The sequence below is a fragment of the Moschus berezovskii genome, chromosome 15 (assembly GCF_049115385.1).
Source record: "Moschus berezovskii isolate FMDL1 chromosome 15, NW_MosBer_1.0, whole genome shotgun sequence".
NCBI lineage: Eukaryota > Metazoa > Chordata > Mammalia > Artiodactyla > Moschidae > Moschus > Moschus berezovskii.
Window position 1 is genome coordinate 11373960 of NC_142474.1, and position 18206 is coordinate 11392165.

Sequence of the window (18206 nt, forward strand, 5' to 3'; positions counted from 1 at the left end):
CTCAAGATGTTGCCAACCTGACTTTCAACACCCAGACCAAATCTATTTCAGAATGCCAGCTTTCTTACAACAGCATCTTAGGAGTTTTTTTTTTGGCTGTACCACAAAGGCCTGTGGGATCTTAGCTTACTGACCAGGGATCAAACCTGTGTCTCCTGCATTGGAAGTGCACTGGAGTCTTAATCACTGGACCGCCAGGGAAGTCCCTACAACAGCATCTTAAATCCCTGCCCTTGTTATTTCCTCTTGGAGTTATATGACGCCCCCTTAGGGCCTTCCTTCCACACGTCCTATCTACAGAACCCACCAGCTGAGCTACTCCCATTGAACCACATCCCTTACACACATGGTGGTGGATCTGCAATCTTCGTCTTTCAGGCTTTCCCTCAAGCTGGTCCCTAGTGTATCCAGTACATTGTGCATTTCCATATTGACTGTCATGCTCGATCAAGTACAATCTCTCCCATTGTCCTTGGGACAGATGATCACCTTTTGTCCTACATTCTAACCTAAAATGATAAAACTGAGTGGTTCAGGAGCTCAAAGGAGAGGGAAAACTGTGGGCTGAAACAACAGCCTCCAAATGGTTGAGCCTGTGGGCAGCTGGCAGGTGAATGAGTGAATGATCTACGTAAGGGGATACCTACCAAGTATTTCACCTCCCACTAGTGCCACCTGGGAGGCCTATTTGTAAGTATAGTGGGGCAAACAGACTGCGGGTTAAGTTTATTTTCTATCCTTTTGAACTAGTCCAAAAGCTGAACAGTACTTATAAGTTTGAGAATTATTTATGCTTTTGATAAAATCACATCTAGAACTGGAAAGGAAAGATTTCAATGAAAGACTGACACATCAGTTATCAAAGTAAGTACAGATTCAAACATTTAATTTAAAAAACGGAACATATCTTACATAAGAAATGTTGTCCCTCTCTGGGCACTACAGAAGATGCACAGACCTTCCCACAGGTCAAAGAGGAAAGACTGTATAGACAGTTTTCATAAAAAACTGAGGGATAATTGAAAAAGTTTACAAAGAATCGGGAGGCAGAAAATGCTTCAAGAGGCTTGGTCTTCAGAAGTTGTTCTGGAATGCCGTGTGTCAATGTCCCTCCTGGAGGAGGGAATAAGACAGAATGTTAGTATTTCAGTTCAAAACCTAAAATGTGAACTCTTTGTTATTTTGGACTTTGATGAACGATTCTGATTGGGACACATAGTAATCTCTGGCTTTAAGGCTACATCCAGCCCAAGGATCAAGTTTTCATGACCAGCTAAGGCTCTGACCACAACCCACCACCCACCATGATGAGTGGGAGCAAATACAGTTGAAGGTACTGATGCAAACACCACAGCAGACTCCTTACCTTGGCCCCGGGGGCATGACCCTGCCTTGCCACCAGCGTAAGTGCTGCTGGGAATTTCCTTGCCCCCACCCCCATGTCAGTGCTGAGCAGGTTATCAACACCTTGCTTCTGAGGTGCCTCCCTGGCACTTACCTGAGAGCACCGTAAATGCCCATATATTCCTGCCTTGCCCACTGCGTGGCACTCAGACAGCAAGGGCTGCGTTCACTGCCATAACCCTGACATCTAGCGCCATGCCAGCACACACGAGGCCCACAGTGTGAATACCCTGTGCCGGTGCCCGCCAGCAGTGGCGCAGATCCCAATTAGTCTCTATTTGGCATCTAGAATCTGCGTGTGTGAAAAATGGACTCTTCGTGCTGTCTTACAGCCCGTTCCCCCATCGCGCTGCCGTGGGATGTCTTCCCAAGTGCTTGAACATCCTTTAACATTCTTAACCCTACGTGTGCACCCTAGATGCTTAACTAGTTCCCTACTGAGGGCTTTCTTCTGTGAAAACAGTGCTTCGCTGAGCATTCTGACTGGTAAATCTACATGTATTCAGGATTATATTATTTTTATTTTTTGGCTGTTTGGTGTGGTACTTAGGATGTTAGTTCCCCGACCAGGGATTGAACCTGTGCCCCCTGCAGTGGAAGTGTGGAGTCTTAACCACTGAACTGCCAGGGAAGTCCCAGGATTGTATTATTAAGACAAATTCTGAGGATTAAAACTGCTGGGTCAGAGGTATCCATGTATTTCAGGGCTTCTGAATATCCTAAAAAATATCTCCATAAAAATGAAACCAGCTTATTCTCCAATCAGTAGTATATAAATGAATATCCATTTACCAGCAGTGGTTGGGCATTTTAGAAATCCTGTCCAGGGACAGGCAAGATGAAGACCTGGCATAATAAGCTTTAAGTCCTCAGGCCAGGGCAAGCTGAGTTCTGTCCTCACATCCTGCTGCTCTGTCCTCGGCTAAGTTCTCTTCTGCCACACAGGCTTCACTGCTGTTCCTCAAACGAGCCAAGCAGAGTCCAGCCTTAGGGACTCTGCACAGGTCTCTCTGCCCGGGACACTCCTCTCCCAGTATCTCCATGGCCAGCCCCTGAACACCTTCGAGTCCTGGCTCCCATGCCAGCTCTGGAGTGTGTGGCCCACCCTGACCACCGCTGAATCTTGCCACAGTCAGTACACTGGCCCCTCTGGCCCTGCTCTGTTTTATACCACGTTCACCTCCTGGCACCCTGTGCGATCTAACGCTTAAGATACTGTGTTGACTGTTTGCTCTCTGTCTCCTCCGGCTAGAGTACGCATTCCACAAGTGCAGGAACCGCCATCTGTTTTGTCCACCTCGTAGACAGTGACACACCGACAGACTGAGTGAATGGCAGAGAACATGAGAAGTCCAGTTTAGGCACGGTCTCCCCACCGGACCTCTTGACCGGGCCTTTTGGGCTCTGCACCTGGTTCAACTTCTTGAACTCCACCACCTGGAAGAAGATGTGCTCGAGGACATGTTTGGCGTCCTGCCGGTCCTTAGGGAGTTTACTGGTGACTCCAAGGATGTCGCCACACTTCCTGACGTAGAATTCCAGGTCTTCTTCAGTACCTGAGCACGGGTGGGGTGGTTAGATTCATCCGTGATTCTGCCCTGCCCCAAGTACAGACTTACTGTGGTCTGGGTATCCCTGTAGGGCTCCTACATCTCTCAAGATCACTCACCTCTCCCTTGGGTAATGTGACCAAAGGACTCAAACAGTGATAGACTATAGAGATCTCTGATGTGCCATTTCTGTAAATTAGTAGGCCAGAAGTGTGACACTCTAGACAGAATAAAGCTGCACTGGTTCTGGCTCACTATTCCCAGACCGGCATTCCTACATTATAAAGAGGAGCAGCAGCCAGCGGGAAATGAAATTACGATTCTCTGAATGCTGCAGGGACCATTATGAGAAGGACATATGGGTATTTTAAAGAGCATTTATTATAGCAATGTTATAGAAAAGGAATGAAAGAAAAAAATCACCCATAATTCTCTGAAACGATTTCCGGCTCTATATCAAGAATGGACAGTCATTACTGCCTTTCTTACACTAGACTGTAACTTCTTTCTTTTCCCCCTCTGACTTGCATTTTTAAAGTTATGGTAGGAATGATATCTCACTCTAACCCCCACCAATACTATCTAGGGTAAATACTGCTATGTATGCCTGTATATCTACATGTGTTAAAAAAATCCCTACATGTGTAAGGATCAGACTACAATAGTTCTGTAAGTTGTCTTTATCATTTAACGGTGTAACATGGACATTCCATGTCAAAGCCTATGCTCATCTTTCAACAGTTTCATTTTTTTTTTTAACCAGTCTTCCTACTTATAGGCTGTTAGACTGTTATCAATTTTTTGAATGATACAATTAATAGCTCTATAGCTGTACCTTTTTTGTTTTGCATTTCTACAAGACTGCTAGAATCAGAAATGCTGGGTCAAAGCATCTAATCCTTCACAGGTCCATTATTCCTACAGGGTAATTACTGGGTCTTACTAATATCTGATTGCCCAGCACCTCCCACAATATCTGGAATGGAGCACAATGCAATGTCTGACGAACTATGTTCATTTTTGCATACTCCTTTCTGGTCTCTGAGCATATACAGATGTTTGCATAGTTGAGATCCTACCACAAGTACAGGTTTACATTTTTGCTTTCTGCATTTAGGAATCTCCAGTTCACTCAGTGTCACCGCCCCCCACCCCGGGCTTTGTAAAGCTCTTTTATAACGACTACGTTTTATCCCACTGACTGAATATGGCAGTTTACTACCATTCCCCTATGACTGAACGCTAAGGCTATTCCCAACTGTATTTTATTAAATAAATAATGCAGTAGTCTCATCTGTATACCTTCATTTGTCTCCCTAGGTTAGATTCCCAGGAGTGGGGTCACTGCCTCAAGATGGACGGTTACTTTTATGTCTCTGAGGACACGTGTGCAGGCCCACGTGCTGTGCTGGAGGCAGGGCACGTCAGGAGGAGCCCTGGGCTGAGAGTCGGGAGCACCACTCACTGAGCAGCAGTGTAGCCCGGGGCCTTTCATCACCCATGGGTCAGGGTGGGCACACTGGACTCTAGGATCCCTTCCTATCTGAAGTCTCTGTAATTCTCTTGGCCCTAACTGAATCTTCTTATTCAAGTGCTCCTATGACTACTGGCCTAGATTTGCTATGTGGCAGCCAAGGTCAGGATTCATGCTAGGGTCACTCAACAGGTCAGAGATAAAGACACACAGGAATTAAAGCTGAGATTCTGGCCTCCACTTGGCACCGCCCTCTAACTCACTGAGCTAACTGGCTCTTATAGTCAACATCATTTACATGAAATAAAACTGTCATTTTATATACTCCCATTCCTATTTTCCTCTCCCTAAACAAACTGTAAACTTTCTCTCATGGTAAATCTCAGAAATTCACAATTTAGTAAAACTCACAAAAGAAAACAAAAATTTGACCAAACTCACACTTATTGGTAATCTGAGCAAGCCGGGCCTTCTCAGAGGAGAACGTCTCATCTAAGTCAAATAGCTCCAGCGGAGGAGGTGGTAATTCCCTGAAACTAGGAGGGAAAACCTAAAAGGCAATGAGGTCTTTTATGGAAGAGTGTAAGGATGAAACGCCCAGCGCCTGTCGCCCTTCCGCCCTAACCCATGAGGCCACAGCAAGCAAGATGGCAGCCCACTGGAAGCAACCCAGCAGAACTAGCTCCAACCACACCACCAAACTGACCAAGCTGGGGTCCCAGCGCCCATTAACTTGTTCAAGGACACAAAGCTTAGCGCTTCTCAGGCTTTTATTTGTGTTGACCTTTTGATTGTTTCTCATCTAATCGTGACAGAAATTGGGGGAACGGATGTAGATTAATATAGAAATTGCTGAACTCAGAACCAGAGTTCACAGGAATGAACCAGTAGGGTGCTGCTAAATGCTGAGCTATCACTTAAAAATAAGAGGCCAGATCTGTAGCATTTGTCATTTTCTGTTCTATACACACCTCTACCATGGCCTGTTTTCAAGCTACCAAGCTGTAGCCAGTTAACTGCCTTGTAACATTCCAGAATGTAGAAGGATAAGACAAATTTTTAAAATATTCATTTATTTATTTAGCTGCACTGGGTGTTAGTTGTGGGATCTTTGTTTGCAGCATGTGGGATCTAGTTCCCTGACCAGGGATCAAATCTGGGCCCCCTGCATTGGGAGCGTGGAGTCTTAACCACTAGACCACCAGGGAAAAGTCCAGCATAAGACAGTTCCAAAGGCATGTGGAGCTCATGCTGAACTGCAATGTTGAAAAATAACCTATAGATACATGGTTGGCCCCTGGGCTATGAGAACTGCTGTGAATCTCAGTGCCTGCTGCCTGAAAAGCGCAAAGCTTTCTGGCACAAAGCTATCCTTTTCACCCAGGAATTCTCATATATGCCCTCCAACCCATCAGGATGGGAAATGTGTGACAGCCAGAGGTCCACACCCTTGATCCCTCAGACTTCAAATGGAAGTCCCTGTAGAATACTGACAGGCTTGGTCTCTGCATATTTAGAGCCAGAGACACGTGACCCCACGAGGAGGCCTGCTCCACACGAGGCCAGCTGGCAAGGGCAGGGCAGACATCGAGGCCAGATGCTCCACGCACACCTACTCACCGCTGGCTGAAGGGCCGGCAGCGGCGTCTCAAACTGAGGCTGGATGAGCTGGAGAGGTTCATGTCTCACGTTGAGCTGTTCATAAGCCCTGTGCAGAGAAGAAGGTAAGAATGTGGCAATCAGGGTGTGACACCGAGGCAGCGCGCGTCTAACTGATCACATGGTGCTCTTCACACAATCAGGCAGCGTAGTATCTGGGCAAAAAATTAAAATCCCACAAAATACGCTGTTGCATGCAATGGAACAAGCCTTTCAGACGTCTCCTCCATTGTAGAAGACAGTGAGACTTTACTGAGAATTGAAAGGGAAAGTTCTGTCAAGTTTCCTGTGAGGCTTCTCCTGAATAGGCTTCTCATTTTTACGCACCGGACACTGAATTCTGCAACTCAATGTGTTTCCTTATTTGTTTTCACCGTTAAGAGACAGGAGTCAAACCTGAAGCCTCAACAGAGCCGCAGGATATGCACTTCTATGCATTCATTCACTCCATGAACATTTACTGAACACCTACTTCTTTGTGCCAGACAGTTTTATCTGCCAGGAGTCCAGCAGCAGGGGAAAAAAAAAAAAAGAGAGACCAAGGCAGGCCCTCATGGGACTGACATTCTAGCAGAAGAGAGATACCCAATAAACAAAAGTGCCGGGGATTAATAAGCATTAGGAAGAAAAGCAGATCAGGAGAGAGGGACAGAGACGGAAGGGGTGGGAGTGCAGCTGGTGCTGCCTGGAGTGAAGGCAGGGCCAGGGCGTGCAGCCACCCTCAGGAGTATCCCGGGCAGAGATCAGTAAGGAGAAGGGGGAAAGGGGGCGAGACATTTTCAGAGAGCAGCAGGGCAGCCAGCGAGGCTGCAGTGCAAGGAGAGCAGGAGGAAGGGGTTTGTGGAGTCACGTGCTGACCTTCCCCCCCTACCAAGATCATTTTTTTTTACTGCACTTCCCCTTTCCCTCCCTTCTTTTGAACATTCAATTGACCTTTTGCATCGTGCACAGGCTGCCAAATGGCTGACCTCCTCTGGAAATGAGGCAAATTAAAATATACTCAACCAACTGGAACTGTATGCTCGTGTATGGCCTTTCAAAATTCATCTAAACAAGCAAACGCCAACAACTGTAGACAAAGTTCATGCCTGTTTCTCTGCACGGGTGCCTGCGCTTACTGCTGTCACCTCCTCTACTAGTCCCGGGTGTTTGGGGAGCCTCTTTCCTAGCAGTGATCAGAAGAGCCCCGCGGAGAGAAGAGAAATAAGAAATAAGGAGTCTCGAGCATCTACCATGCACTGTGCCTGACCCTGGGTGAGGCACTGACTTCACTGACTCCTCAGAACAATCCTGGGCAGTGGGTGTGATCTCACAGCAAGAGTTAGCAGCAGTACAGAGAAGAAGTAGCTTCCCAAGGTCACAAGATTAAGAAGCCTCGGAGGCAAGATTAGAACTCAGATCTTGCCAATCCCTGCTAATCAGAAGCCCCATGACTCAGTCTACCCAGAAGGCAAAGTGAAAGGCAGTGCTAAGATAAAAGTCCTACTATCCACACACAAAGAACCCTGCTACCAGTCCTCGCCTTGTTCATCCTAGCCATGATATCCTGTAGAAATATTCTTGTTCATCCCCATGATATTCTGGGGACAGAAAGTCCCCAGACAGAGCTGACTACTGAAGCCCTGTATTACTAATAAAACAAGTTCCACTAAGTCTTCCCTTTCTCCACTAAGCTCACCACCTGCCCAAATCTTCCTCCTACAAGGAGCCAACATGCACCAGTCAGGGGTGTGTGATTGGTGGAGAAGCTCATCTTAAAACCAAGCAAAACCTAATTCAGAAAGATGATCAGGGACTTCCCTGGCGGTCCAGTGTCTGGGACTCCAAGCTCCTCATGCAGGGGCCCAGGTTCCATCCTGGTGACTGAACTAGACCCCATGAGCCTGCAACGAAAGATCTGGTGTGCCAGAACTAAGACCTGGTACCTCCAAATACATTTTAAAAAAAGAGAAGGACGATCAGTACGGGAAAGGGGAGAATAAACGCCATCACTGTACACAAATCTGTGAAATGGGGCTGCTCCGTATCCCAGAATACTCTGGCCTGACCTTTGGCATTGCATCTCCACCACCCTCGTCTCACTCCCCACCCCACCATGAACAGTGAGGGCAGGCAGGCCCTTACCTCACTTAGGCCCTGATCTCTGACCTCACACCCCACAGGCGTCAATAAAGACCAGATGAATGGATAAAGAAGCTGCGGTACATATATACAATGGAATACTACTCAGCCACAAAAAGGAACACATGTGAATCCGTTCTAATGAAGTGGGTGAAACTAGAGCTTATTACATACACTGAAGTAAGTCAGAAAGAGAAATATAAATACCGTATACTGATGCATATATATGGAATCTAAAGAGAGAGCACTGATGAATTTATTTTCAGGCAGCAATGGAGAGAGAAACAGACAAGAGCACAGACCTGTGGACATGGTGGGAGAGGAGGGAGAGGGGAGATGTATGGACAGAGTAACATAGACATTTATATTACCATATGTAAAATAGATAGCCAATGGGAGTCTGCTGTATGACTCAGGGAACTCAAACAGGGGCTCTGTGCCAGGCTGAACGGTGGGCTGGGGAGGGAGGTGAGGGAGGGGACACGGGTGTACCTATGGCTGATTCTTGTTGATGTATGACAGAAAACCACAAAATTCTGTAAAGCAATCATTCTTCAATTAAATTGTTTTTAAAAAAGGAATAATCTAAAAAAACAAAGACCAGAAGGAAATGAAGTCACCTCAGAGCAATACCTACAGTTGACATAAATATTTAACAACTAATAGAACTGTTACTCAAAAAGAGAAGCTGCATTCAAAAGTTGTTATGTGCAAATGAAAATACGTATGAGCTCCACAGAGAAACCGTAAACCAGGAACACCTGCCCTCTGCTGTGGTATGAAAGACAATGAAAAGAGCCGTCCAGGCCTCTGAAACATCCACCACCTGATCCTGCAGACACTAAAATTGCAGATGGTTCCAGTGAACCCCTCATTCAACACTGAAGAGTCGTTATGATGGCCCAGTCCTCCCCGCTTTAGGAGAAAAGCAGGTCAAAACTGCAGAAGCTGGCTGGACAGGAAGCAGCTAGTGAAGCAGGGTGACAAGCTTTTCTTCTAAGAGAAGCCCTGAGTGAGAAAGCAAACACTGGAGCTCCAAACCAAGCAAGCAAAGAGCCAGAAGTGCAGCCAGAATGTATGACCTGGCTGTCAGCTGCAGGTGGCGAGGGGTGCCAGAGATGCCCAGGCAGCTCTGGGAAGGCTGCTGCTGGGTTTTGTGGCTGTTTGTTTTAGTTTTGGTCACACCGCATGGCATGTGAGATCTCAGTTCCCTGACCGGGGATTGAACCTATGCCCTCTGCAGTGGAAGTGCAGTGTTAACCACTGGACTACTGTTTTGCTTTTTGAGAAACAATCTAATCTCCTATACTAACAAATCCCCAGATAATTCTTCCCAAGTTCAGTTTAAGACTGGCTGGATTCAAATTCAGGCCCCACTGAAAACTAGCCATGTGACCTTAGGCAAACCTCTTAACTTCTCTGTGCCTCCGTGTCCTCACATGCACAACAAGGAGAATGAACCACACTCTGATTTTACATGATAAAGCAATGTATACAGAAAACATGATACTTGTTAGAAGTCAAGGCTAAATGCAGTTCAAACAGCAACTAAGGATAAACTTCCTTGCCTGGACACACCCTGCCTTTGCTCACAGTGACCTCCCTGCAGAAGGCTCTCTTCCAGCACCCCCAACCCTCTCCTGAAATCCTCTCACCCCGTAAAGTGCAGCATCCAACAGAGGGCCAAGCAGACCCAGGTCACCAAGAAATGTTTTTGGAACTCATCAATGGCTGGCTCAAAGGGCCCCTCTTTCTTAGGGCCTTCCTGGCAACCCCAGTCAGAATGGAATTCTCTTTCCTCATTACACGGCCTCTAGTTTTACATTTTATACTTTGCCTTAGATTGATAACCTTGCATCACAGCTTCTGTCCGTCTCCTCCATAAAACCCTAAACTTTAGGTACAATGCTCAGCACAGCCAGAGCTCTAGGAGTACTTGGTGACCTTGTACATAAGTACAGGGGACAGGACATTAGACAGCCATCTGTAGCTGTGCCTTCAGCCTTTGGTTTATTATTAGAGATGTATTGATAGATCCTGCACCAGGCCCAAGATGCTCAAAAATGTTAGTCCCTGCCTCTGTCCTTAGGGATCCAACAGAGAAGGCAAAAAACAACAGCAGGCAATGATACGGGGTCCAACACTGGCCTGAAGGTCACTCGGGCCTGGCTTGAAATCCCTGCTCCCAACGTGGGAGAATCCTTCCCCAAGAAACCTCAGATTCCCCGACCAAAAATGAGGCAGGTAACTCAGAGGACCACTGAAAGCATTAAAAGAAGGCACAATGCGGTGTGCTTACAGGGTGACTAACCATCCTGATTTACTGAGTGGGTCCCTGGGACGTGGGGTTCTCTGCTAAGACCAGGAAAGACTTGGGCAAACCAGGCCAAGCTGGTTCCTCTAAATGCCTGATACAGGCATACTCTGCTGGAACACAGCAGAGGCTGATAACTGCGGGCAATATCCTCTGCATCAGGCCCCACCCCAATCCCCCAGCTGTCCTGGCCAACCTCATCACAGGTCTGAGAACACATTTTGTACACCACACTTATTGTGACCCTATCTCCTGTCCCCCAGGCTCGTGTTTGCAGACCAAACACTCAGAATAGAGTGCAGAGCAGCAGCGAGCCGCGGTACTGACTTGATGACCTTCGGGAGGGAGGTGGTATCCAGCTGGTAAAGGGACAGGTCGAAGAGGCTGGTGAAGTCCCGTGGGTTCTCATCGCCCTCCTGGAGACACACTCGCAGCCGCTCGGACAGGGCAGCCGTGTCGGGCAGCATCATGTAGTCGGAAATCTGAAAGTGACAAGATGGTTCCTTTCAGCAGAGCAGAGGCTAGGATTTACTGTCTGTTCTCCAACGCCTCAGGTCTGAATCTGCAATATTTCTCTTCTCTTGCTAAGACATCTCGCTGATTACGCTCACTGACAACCAAATCTTAAATATGCCAATTTCGGTGGACAGAAGGACCAAGATCACCTGAGTAAATACCAGCGCTGGCAAAATCCATGATGCAGGCTGGCACACGCACAGCTGGACACGGCTGGAGAAATGCATAACCCTGCTGATGGCTCTCCTTCTCCTTTTTGTGATTTTGAGGGCTCAGTCATCAACCCAATTCTCAAGTTCATTTTCTGTTCCCATTCTCCTAGGCAGTTGTCTGCCACTTCAACCAACTAAAACAATTTTCCCTTTCTTAATTTTAGTTGGTGACCTTATTTTCTAGTTCAGTGAGAAAACAGAAGCAACCATAAAAGAAAATCCACAAGCTCCCATTTCAAAGTCTATCCTCTCTCCAGCCACCAGCATCTGGGCTGTATACTCTGCTTTCTCTCCTCTCCTATATATGAACCGTATGTGACCCCGGCACAGACAACCCCTCCCTGGACACTAGACCCTAATTCTTCTCGCCTAGCCAAGGACATGCCTGCAGCCCCTCTGAGAACCCTGAATGATGACACCTTGGTTACAGTAGAAGACCAGGAAAACCTATGTCCGTCAATAGGTATACCACAGTCAGTACATCGCAGTACAAACAATGGACAATACAGCTTCCAAAAAACAATCAAAAGAAAGCTTTTTATGAACAATATGGAAAAATCTCCCAGACATAATATTTAAAAAGTGAGGTGCTAGGCTGAGCTATTTCAAATCCTGAAAGATGATGCTGTGAAACTGCTGCACTCAATATGCCAGCAAATTTGGAAAACTCAGCAGTGGCCACAGGACTGGAAAAGGTCAGTCTTCATTCCAATCCCAAAGAAAGGCAATGCCAAAGAATGCTCAAACTACTGCACAATTGCACGCATCTCACACGCTAGTAAAGTCATGCTCAAAATTCTCCAAGCCAGGCTTCAGCAATACATGAACCGTGAACTTCCAGATGTTCAAGCTGGTTTTAGAAAAGGCAGAGAGGAACCAGAGATCAAATTGCCAACATCCGCTGGATCATGAAGAAAGCAAGAGAGTTCCAGAAAAACATCTATTTCTGCTTCACTGACTATGCCAAAGCCTTTGACTCTGTGGATCACAATAAACTGTGGAAAATTCTGAAAGAGATGGGAATACCAGACCACCTGACCTGCCTTTTTTTTTTTTTTTGGTAATTTATTTTTTATTGGAGGCAAATTATTTTACAATATTATATTGGTTGGTTTTGTCATACATTGACATGAATTCGCCCCGGGTCTGACCTGCCTCTTGACAAACCTGTATGTAGGTCAGGAAGCAACAGTTAGAACTGGACATGGAACAACGGACTGGTTCCAAATAGGAAAAGGAGTACGTCAAGGTTGTATACTGTCACCCTGCTTATTTAACTTATATGCAGAGTACATCATGAGGAACACTGGGCTGGAAGAAGCACAGGCTGGAATCAAGACTTCTGGGAGAAATATCAATAACCTCAGATATGCAGATGACACCACCCTTATGGCAGAAAGTGAAGAGGAACTCAAAAGCCTCTTGATGAAAGTGAAAGAGGAGAGTGAAAAAGTTGGCTTAAAGCTCAAGATTCAGAAAACTAAGATCATGACATCTGGTCCCATCACTTCATGGGAAACAGACGGGGAAACAGTGGAAACAGTGTCAGACTTTATTTTTTTGGGCTCCAAAATCACTGCGGATGCTGATTGCAGCCATGAAATTAAAAGACACTTACTCCTTGGAAGGAAAGTTATGACCAACCTAGATAGCATATGAAAAAGCAGAGATATTACTTTGCCAACCAAGGTCCGTCTAGTCAAGGCTATGGTTTTTCCCGTGGTCATGTATGGATGTGAGAGTTGGACTGTGAAGAAAGCTGATCGCCGAAGAATTGATGCTTTTGAACTGTGGTGCTGGAGAAGATTCTTGAGAGTCCCTTGGACTGCAAGGAGATCCAACCAGTCCATTCTAAAGGAGATCAATCCTGGGTGTTCATTGGAAGGACTGATGCTAAAGCTGAAACTGCAATACTTTGGCCACCTCATGTGACGAGTTGACTCACTGGAAAAGACTCTGATGCTGGGAAAGGTTGGGGGCGGGAGGAGAAGAGGACGACGGAGAATGAGATGGCTGGATGGCATCACCGACTCTGTGGACATGAGTTTGAGTGAACTCCGGGAGTTGGTGATGGACAGGGAGGCCTGGCGTGCTGTGATTCAGGGGGTCGCAGAGTCGGACACGACTGAGCGACTGAACTGAACTGAATTTCCCTTTGAACTGCATTTAACCTGGACTTCTAACAAAGCTAACTTGGTAACAGTTTGAAAAACTGGTCTCTGAACTCACAACAAACAGCTACATGTTCTCCACTGCCAGCGCTTGGGGAAATTTGTCTGAGCTTGATGACAGTTAGACTCTGAGGCAAACAGGCACACTTTTTTCTACACCCCAAGCATCATAAACTTCCCCAATCCTTAAACAACTTTTTAGACCAGAAACAGGGAGAAACATCAATGAATAAACGCCCTTCCTAGCATGATCTGGCTGATGCAGAGGCTTCAACCCTCTAACAGGGAAGAGATGAAGATGAGAGCAGGACACGTACGAGCACATGGCTCGGGGATGAGTGCAGGCCAAGCCATCCCAAAGGTCGCTTCAGTTGCGTCCCACTCTCTGCAACCCTGTGGCCCGTAGCCTGCCAGGCTCCTCTGTCCATGGGATTTTCCAGGCAAGAATACTGGAGTGGGTTGCTGTGCCCTCCTCCAGGGGATCTTCCCAGGGAATGAACCCATGTTTCTTACAGCAGGCGAGTTCTTTACCACTAGCCCCACCTGGAAGATTTTCAGTATTTCTCACTGTGTCACGTTACTGCATCCAGTGTCTTACGTTACTGCATCAAAGTGTCTTACGTTACTGCATCAAAGCCTTACAAGACAAAGGACATTTTCCACCAGGCCTCCCACCTGGAAGGTATGTGAAACTGCACTGTTTTAGAGCTAGGAAGGCCTTAACAACACTCCCCTGCTCTGGCTTTGTACTGAGGCTTTGCTTTGGAACCAGCCCAGTGTCTCACAGGTAGAGAGAGAACAGAGCAGCAGAAAAGGCACAGGCTCTGGAATCAGCCTGAAGTGGGCACCAACGATGGCTTAAGTAAGTGTTAGTCGCTCAGTCGTGTCTGACTCTCTGACTCCCACCAGGCTCCTCTGTCCATGGGATTCTCCAGGCAATTCTGGAGTGGGTAGCCATTCCCTTCTCCAGGGGATCTTCCCAACCCAGGAACAATGGCTCGGCCAGGGATTAATCTAAGTGGGAACCCTGAAGAATTTACTTACTTCCATTTCCTTGGTTAGAAAACAGGAATGACAGAAAGTGAGCAAGAGCAAGGTGGCCACGCAGAACTGGAGCAGACACACCTCTCAGCACACAACACTGTAACTAGGGCTGGCGGCTGCCAAACACATCATCCACTCAGAGTTGGGTCCTCTGAAACCTGAAAAGCCAATTCCTGATTGTACCCCGATTCTGTGGTTTTGGGGCTTACATCACTTTTCAGGAGAAATTTAAGCACAATAGCCCCATACTTCATGTTTCCATGTGAAGGGATATTTTAAACGTGAGGCTCTCATGTTTCCGAACCTGAGTCAGCCCGAGGTTTTCCAGCTAAGTCAGTCCTCAGCCAAGGGCACAGGTTGTCGGTGATGGTTCTCTTGGCTACCTTGTGCTACCCATAGCCAAAAAATCATTTTCCTGACATGTCAGCAGTTAGGAAACACAGAGGAAAATGAAGAAGGAGTAGACTTTTGAGTCAGGAGTCCTGGGTTTGGTTCCCGGCTCTAACTGCTGGCTGTTTGGGCATATTGCAGTCTTGCAGAATTTCAGTTTCATTGATAAAAAGAGAATAAGACCATCTACTTCCCAGGGCTATAGTGTGGTTTAAACAGAATGATTTATGTGGAAGTACGTGATATATAGGGCCTGGTGTTAATATATAACAAATACAAGAGGTTTTTAAAAAAAAGTCTTGATAGATGTATAGCCCTTTTATACACTTTAGTTTAACTAGTAAATTTCTGTTGACTCACTTATTATGATTCTCATAATTAGCCTGTGAGAAAGGTACTAGTAGCCCCAAAACGAATGAGAAAAAGAAGATGAAAAAAGGTCAGAAATAACCTGCTTAAGGTTTCAAGGCTCATGGTGGAGCGGGACCGAGAACGTGGTTCCCAGCCCAGTGCTGGTCTTGTATTTTTTTTTAAATATTTATTTATTTGGCTCCACTGGGTCTCAGTTGCCGCACAAGGAAACTTCATCTGTGGCATGCGGGATCTAGCTCCCCGACCGTGGACTGAAGCCAGGCCCCTTGCAATGGGAGCACAGAGTCTTGGCCGCCAGACTACTAGGGAAGGCCCTCCAGTGCTGGCCTTTCCCCTCCCCCGCGTCTGATGAAGTGTTATCATAACGCCTTTAGGACTGTTCTTCCTAAAGGCAACCAACTTGGAGTTTCAAACTTAAATTCTGATGATCTTTGTTTATGAAAAAGTACTTTTATATCCTTCATAGTTTTGAAGTCGTATTTCTCTACAGATACTAATTCTAAAAGTTTCAGCCAGAGAGCATATGTGAAGTTCCAGTTATTACATACACAGACAGAGGCTCCCACCCCACTTAATTCTATGACTAATAATTTACTAATTTTTTTTTTTTTTACAGCATAGACTTCGTCTTGCCAAAAAGCATCATTTCTTGCTATCTGTCTTACAGATAAGGTAAGAGATATGTTTTTGGAACTGTTAGAAGTGGTGCTGAGAAGCTGGACCCATTTTTCATTTCGAAGTTTTTAAGTACTTTACAGCCTCCTACCTCTGGGTCCTCGGCGTCAATCTGGTTTAGGTGGATGTCTTCTGTTGTGAGCCACCGGAAAACAACATCCTAAATTTTAAAAAATAAACACAGAATTACACACTGTGTATTTGAGAAAGCTGTAAGCAGGACTAGAGAATTTAATCAATCAAGAAAAATGATGACAGGAAAGAGACTATACAGCAATGATTTGAAAAAGGGCAAGGGCAGTCACCCCTGTCTTGGTGAAGTCATAAAAACTTAAAAGTCTTCCTCACTCTAGTGCCATTTTTATTCTTAGAAATTTACCATTTATCTTAGGGCGCTCAAGCCTTTAACCACAAGCCCAAATTTATTAAAATGTGTTCACAAGTCTGAAACAATCCCTGTATAATGTGCTGATGACAGTCTGGACTTAAAAAGTAGAATACAGCAAGATACCCCTAGAATGTGACTAAAGACAATGGAACTTCATGTGGATTCTACAGAAACAAGATCTTCAGTCAATCTCTCAACACAACAACAATCCTTAAGGCTGAAGGAACATCTTCCATTAATGAGAAAGGTCAGAGGGACCTTCTCTCTCTGGTGAGTGAGTCACCAGCGTCGTGCCAAAGTCCAGCTCTGGCCAGCACCCTGCCATCCTTCCCAGGACATGCTCCCTTCACACTTGCCATGCCTCTCCCTCATTCCCCACCTCCATCAGCAACCAGGCCCATCACAGTCTCCTTGTGCTGGCCAGTCCCTCCCCCACTCACCCCTTCACTGTTCATTCAGGGCCTTGTCCCTCCTTGTCTATATGTTTCCCTCTCCCTTCCCTTTTCCACACCCAAAGACCTGACTATGCCCAAAGCTGCTGGACATTCTACAAGGGCTCCCCGTGGCTTTTCAAAGAGTTTGAGTTCCAAGGCTCTACGCACGAGGCCCTGGCTGGGCTTGCTCCTCCTGGGAGGCTCCCAGCCCAGGTGGCCAGTTTAGAGACACGCACCACATCCCTCTGCGCTGACCTCTCTCATCTCTCACAGTCCCTCTCAATGTCCTGTACACTTCTTCAGAGCAGAGAATATGCCTGACTCACCTTTGTGTCCTTAGTGCCTGGAATATAATGGGCTCTGAAGAGCTGGTTTTAAATGAATAGATGAACTCAGCAGTATATTTTTTAAATGACATGAAAATCATATACAATATTCATTAGTATGACCAAAGAAAAGAGCTTACCATGATTTTGCTGTTTTCTTCTTTATCCAAATATTGGTCACTGAACATGTGACATGAGCCAAGCACTGCCAGTTTCCCACCCTGGTTCTGTTGATGACAAAGCAGGGTCAGTGATTCAGATCCCCAGATGGACCACATGCATCCTAGTCACCAAACACTTATCATCACACATGAGAGCAAATGTCTTCTACACTAACATGTGTCAATTTACATGGGTATTTTAATGGTCTAGAAATGTCAATTATTACAACAACTATATTCCAACCTGCCTCTCAATTCAGACACTTCTGTACCCTTCTATCTGACTTTAACAGAAAGTAATGTAAATTTGTTTGACAGTATTTTCCCACTGTTAGTGAAATTATAAATGAAAATTATAATCTTAAAGGGAAAAAAAAGAAACTGAAAAACAATCTGTAAAGATTTAGAAGTTTTATGAGTACCAAAAAAAGTGTTTAAGAGACAGAAAACTAAGCCACAAGCATGAAAAATTCACAAAAGAAATGACTGGCTAATAATAAAAAACTTTAAGATTAGTAATTTTAAAAAAAACAAAAGTATTTTTCCCTATCAGATTAGTAAGTAAGAAAAAGTGACTATAAACTCTTGGTCAGGTTTCAGTGACAGTCTCTGACATGGTGCTGAAACTGCCAACAAAAGCAACAAAGCAGTATGAAACACCAAACACTCTGCACACCTTTACAGTAGTAATTACAAAAGACTAGAAATAAATCCCAACATTCACCCAGAAATACAGTTAAGAACAATGGAACCTCCCCCAGGTGTTAAATTATATATTAGAAAGCATTTTCACTACCTTGGGAAAATGCTTCTGCCATAACATTAGGTTAAAAAAGAAGTATACCATCAATTGTAGAGTTTAAAGCCTGTGAAGCAAATAAAAATGCAGCACCAGCAGAAGAAGGAGAAAATGACCACAGTGTCCGCCTGCCCGCCTCACAGCAGTGCGTGAGGCAGCATGTTTCCCTCCATCTCGGTGTGTATTTTGTGGCTGC

The 18206-nt window shown here is 45.7% G+C and overlaps 1 protein-coding gene across 2 annotated transcripts in view; it reads right to left on the reverse strand.

The window, feature by feature from the left end:
• Positions 1-856: 856 nt before the first annotated feature.
• IFT52 (intraflagellar transport 52) overlaps positions 857-18206 on the reverse strand; it is a 29225-nt gene continuing 11875 nt past the window's right edge. Inside the window, exons 7-13 of one of the 2 annotated variants that reach the window (XM_055437580.2) lie at positions 17191-17277; positions 15994-16062; positions 10850-11004; positions 6049-6136; positions 4870-4978; positions 2815-2960; positions 857-1113 (exon numbers count right to left, since the gene is read on the reverse strand). In XM_055437580.2, the coding sequence (XP_055293555.2) occupies positions 1102-1113; positions 2815-2960; positions 4870-4978; positions 6049-6136; positions 10850-11004; positions 15994-16062; positions 17191-17277 (666 nt within the window). In that variant the 3' untranslated portion in view covers positions 857-1101. Of the gene's footprint in view, positions 1114-2812; positions 2961-4869; positions 4979-6048; positions 6137-10849; positions 11005-15993; positions 16063-17190; positions 17278-18206 lie in introns of both variants that reach the window. The other variant, XM_088843755.1, reaches the window with a different exon arrangement.